The 5158-nt window shown below is 34.4% G+C and overlaps 1 protein-coding gene across 1 annotated transcript; it reads right to left on the bottom strand.

The window, feature by feature from the left end:
• Positions 1–2260: 2260 nt before the first annotated feature.
• Positions 2261–5063, bottom strand: LOC114175672 (selenoprotein family protein). Its single transcript, XM_028060453.2, has 4 exons — positions 4810–5063; positions 4558–4616; positions 3598–3779; positions 2261–2731 (listed from the first exon to the last, which is right to left on the bottom strand). Exons 1-4 carry the CDS (start codon positions 4982–4984, stop codon positions 2659–2661), a joined length of 489 nt encoding a protein of 162 aa, XP_027916254.1. The 5' UTR covers positions 4985–5063; the 3' UTR covers positions 2261–2658.
• Positions 5064–5158: the final 95 nt, after the last annotated feature.

Below are 5158 nucleotides of genomic sequence, written 5' to 3'. Positions count from 1 at the left end.
AAGCGTTGACAAAGCTATTGGGTTTAGTAGAGAAAGTAGGAATGACACTAAGGTGATGTTTTTGTTGAACCACTGTAGAAAGAAAATCGATCGACTCTTGAAAGTGAATCCATAAGCAAGATTTTGGAATGCACAACAGAAATATATCCATTTAATCTCTTCAAGAATCTAATGACAAAATTATGTCGATGGTATTTCTTAGCCTCACAAGAATAGGTAACAAAAGGACAACAATTATCCAGTTTCTTTCAAGGAATACGACATTTTGGGCAATAAAGGGGAAAAAACAAATTCAAAAACTAGGATATGATGAGAGTGTTCGATCTCTCCCATGTAGAGTAAAGAGGTTCTTTGACTAAAGGGACCATGATTGTGCCAAGAATGTATGTCATTTTGTTTTAGGAGATGAAGCCCATATGGAAAGCACGAGACCAAGACTAATAATTGGTTCCATCAAGAACAGGAGTAATAGACACAGAGGAAAGCACATCACTATTATGGATGAAATAAGGACTTGATGGGTTGAGCATTGGGTCATTGGAACTAGAAACAAAAGGACTGTGTTTCTTTGGACTGGAGGGCGGTGTTGAAGACATGGGAGGTGTTGACCTATAATTACACTATAATTGTAAATATTAAAATGTCCTAATAGGCCCAATAAATTAAGGATTAGAGTATGAGATCCATATGATATATTAACTACTCGAAATAAGGGAATGATAATATTTATGAGATATATGATATTATATGATATATGATAAAAGTTAAATCTATTGATAATATTTATTCGTTAATATACAATAGATATCTCTAGGCCTTAAAATGTTATAAATATGTCATCATAGGAAGTACAATCCATCTCATAATTGTTTTTACACATAAATACTCACTAAAGTACTTTTTTACTGGTTTGAGTATTGGAGAGTTCTTGCAGGTAAACTTCTCCCTCGTGATGATTTGGAGTTTGATCACACGTCAATAACATGGGTCAACTACCTCAAAGACTATTTGGTCACACTTGATAAAAACAATCATAAAATAGACAAGAAATAAGATATTCTAGACACCGAGGTAATGATTTGAGAATGATTTTATGGATTGATTTCAAATAAAAATTCATTGTTATATACACGTTTTGCCTAACAAATTACAACTCATATTGTCGTGGAATGTACTCGATATCATAATAGAAAATGTTTACATAAATAGATATTTACAAGAATTAGAATGGGTTGAGAACTGGGTTATACAGGTTTGGGCCATTGTTCTAATATAAGGCATGAGTAAAGTCAATCCAAGACTGAAATGGAGTATATCTATTGCTCATTTTTGGAAACCAGGGGACTACCCCTTTATCCATGTGAATTGTTGCAATCATACGACGTTGAGCATCCAGAGTATTATGATAATGGACAAAATGCTTTGCCTGGAAGATCCATGGAGAACTTTACATTCGTCGAAGTGAGAAAAATCGACTTTTACATTTCGCATCTGAAAGGATGGATGAGATGACATACCCCCACCCGAGTTAGTTACCTTGCATTTCGATACAAATTCACTCCATTACCACTGCTCTGCTTCAGCAAGGTATCAACCGCAATTTCCAAAGTCTCGTAACGGGACAGAGAACCAGTAATTATCGAAATTTTCTCTGTTTATCCACCAACACCGTTTGTTGAAAGCAATGAATATTCAAACATAATGAAACAGAATTTACAAAGAAAGGCAATACAGAGAATGTCAGAGCCCCAAAGAAAGAAAAGGACATTACACTTTTCATTCCCCACTTCACTCTCTCATGCTAATGCTACATATGCTCACTTTCGGACCACACAAAATCAACCTACTTGGAATTGCTCCCCACAATTTCCCTCTGTCCACGTCTCTGCAGTTATAGATTCGCCTTTCACCGTTCTTTCTAAATGAAGTGGTGTTGCTTTTAAACAAAATCAATCAACATCCTCCTCATGAGGGAAACTCCAACTAATAACATCCAGGGTTGCACTTTATAATAATAAAATAAAACCTAATAAGCCCCAAGGTATACCCTTCAGTGCCCTATCTATATTAAATTTGCTTCTATCTAGTTTAGTGTTAATCAGTTGAAGAATCTTTCATTTGGTAACAAGCAAAAGAATAATTCCTCATTTACGTTATTACCTCTATTATATAATGCCCCAACATGAATTACACTAATTTCCCAATCCACATGCAAACGCTACAAATAACAAACCACAATTAGTTCAAAAGTGTACACCTATTTCCCAAAAAACATGAATTAGAGGCTCACTAAAACAATTGAGTAAAGTTACATGACAGTTCATACATATACTTTTTTAAAAATGAATTACATTATCTATTCACGCATTATAACAGAAACGTGTTTGTCTTGTCCCAGAGAAATGATAGAAGACTGCAGTTGATATTTCATTTTTACAGCTGCCACAAAATCTCCAAAAAGGATATCGTCGTACTGAAATCACTTGTCACAAAATCCAGAATTATCTTAACTGGCCAACTAATGAAAATTTTTATGTTATTCAGGTCACTTGTAAACAGGGTAGTTCTCAAAGGCACTGTATATACTCCCCACTTTTTTTTTTTTTTTCTGTAAATGGGAATAACTCTAGGACATGCCAAACAATTGATTAAAGATTCTCAATTAGAAGCCAGACGCTTCACCTTCTCTCGCAGGAACTGCAGTATATGCTCACGCTTCCAATTATCAATCCTGTAACAGACAAAAATAAAAGACAATAAAAAACAAGCTAAACCTCATTCTCATTTAAATGACAAAAGAAAAGGATTATTTCTACTCCTAGAGAATATAATTTTCAACATCGCTTCTTTGTAACGAGAATCCGGCTACGTAATAGCTTTTGAATCACATTCAAGAAAGATTTCAAATTCATTGTGGTTATTCTTGGTTATGGCTGCAGTTTTATTGGAATCCACATAGCCATCAACAAAAATAAATTATTCCTTTTGGTAGACAAGTCACATAGTAATTACTAGATTCTTTCATATAAATGGAGAAATCAATCCCTTACAACTATGATACACGCATCTCCACAAGCTTAGTGCTATTCATCAAGTGCATAATGACTATTGTCTAACGTAAACCCAGAAAACCTTGTAAGAAAATGTTGCAAATGAAATGACTATTTATAGTCAACTTAAATTTAAACATTCGTAAAAATTCTACAATGTGAATCAAAATTATGTCTTTTCGTGTTTCTGATAGAAATATGCTGTTAGTTGGATTCTTTATAGTAAATACTATTGCCAGAGGTATTGGAGGTTCAAAGAAACATTATAGAGAAAACCATTAAAGAATAATTTAGAAATCAATGGTTTTTTCATAAATAAGATTCACAATGCAACATTATGACATTGTTTGGTCTATGCAGCTGACTTGATAGAGGGAAAGAACTTGGTTGCTGTATTATCCTTTGAATAACAACCACTAAGCATCTTTTAAACAAATCAACATTGTAATCAAGGCCCTACTATAAATTAGAAAATAAAACCAATGATAAACTCTGATAACAAGAAGCTAGCAAGGTACTAATATGCAGATAATAAATGAAATCTCACCTGATTGTTTCCTTTTGTTGACCCTCTTCATCCAACATAATCAGCTTTGGTGGAGAGTTAAAAACGTATTGAACTTTTACTGATGGAAATTTATCTTTTTCCTCTTCAATAAAGCCAACAACTTCAGGGTAGAAAACAAGTTTTCTCATGCAGACCTCCAGCAAAGCTCCAGAGTACGTAATCTAAAAGTTTAAACAATTAATGACAATATCTACCTTTCACCTTTTTGTTGTGTGTTGGGGAAGGGGAAAATTGTGGGAATGTTGAAATCACAAAATAATTGGAGCTACTGCAAAGTCAAGCTCATGAAGCATCATGGTTTTTATTTTTGCAAATATAAAACCCCATATAATGCCACTTTATTCTCACGTTTGTTACATGTTTTCTAGATGTTGTGAAGGAAATGACAAACGCAACGTTCAGATGTTTTCACTATTCTGACCATTTTGTAATCATCAGTAAAACTTATCAATTACAAATGAAAACATAAAATAAATCAAACACCAGGCAAGGGCATGTCTGTTTGAAAAAAAATTATTTCTTGTTTTTATTTCCCCTCATTAATAATCATAAAAAAGTTTCACTATTATGTCTTTGTTTCTTATGTTCAAACAATCGGTTAAAAATCATTTTGCTATATTCAGTACTTCCCATAAAAACATTTAGAGAAGAAAATAAAGTGAGTAAAAGGTGACTTCATTGTAAAGCAAAAATAAGAATGAAAACAGAAAACATTTTTATTCACACCATACAGGTCCTTAATCTTTCCATTTTCTCTTAACCTCAACAGACACAAATTTCTTTAGAAGATCGATTTAGTAATGAGAAGCTGCATATTTGTATCATTTGCAACCAGGTTATATTAGGTCTAAAAATCCATTTCAATCACAAGAAAAACTGGTAAATTATTGCCGAGATACAAAGCAAGCGATCACGTAGCCCAACCAAAACGAATCATACCTTGGTAGTGGCATCATCGGAGTCTTCCGTGCAACACTTGAGACAATCCGATACCAACTCTGCAAGCGAATTATAAGCTTAGAACAATTCTTGTGCTAACTCTGACAGAACCCTAGCTAACCTACTGCAACTCTAATCGCGCCTCACCGAGCAACATAATAACAGTGAAATTGGAATATATAAAACAAAGAAAAATTGAATTTGAACAATAAGTGATTGATTGAGAGAGAGAGAGATCGGAAATGTATTGACCTTCGTCTTTGACGTACTGGGAGAGAGTGTTACAGTCAGAGCACAAGGCGAGTCCAGTGAAACCAAGATTCTCGCATTCTCTCGAACTGAGTTGTTCCGATGACGCACGTAAACTCAATGCCGACACCACCACAATGAGGGCAACGCCATAGCCACCCATCAAACCCTTCGTCATCTCTTCCAATCGAACCGGAGACAGCGAAGGAGGTGAAAAGGCTTGGTTCTCTTACTTCAATCCTTCTATCTTTTTTAGGGCCATTGCTTCCTGCACCCCATGTTTTCTTCTTGCACCCTTCATATTTTTTAAATACAAATTATACCTTCACTGAAATTAATAAAAATGCAATGT

Source organism: Vigna unguiculata, chromosome 3, assembly GCF_037176805.1.
Source record: "Vigna unguiculata cultivar grain cowpea cultivar isolate G323 ecotype 2 chromosome 3, ASM3717680v1, whole genome shotgun sequence".
NCBI classification, from domain to species: Eukaryota; Viridiplantae; Streptophyta; class Magnoliopsida; order Fabales; family Fabaceae; genus Vigna; species Vigna unguiculata.
This window is presented reverse-complemented; position numbering and strand designations above follow the sequence as displayed.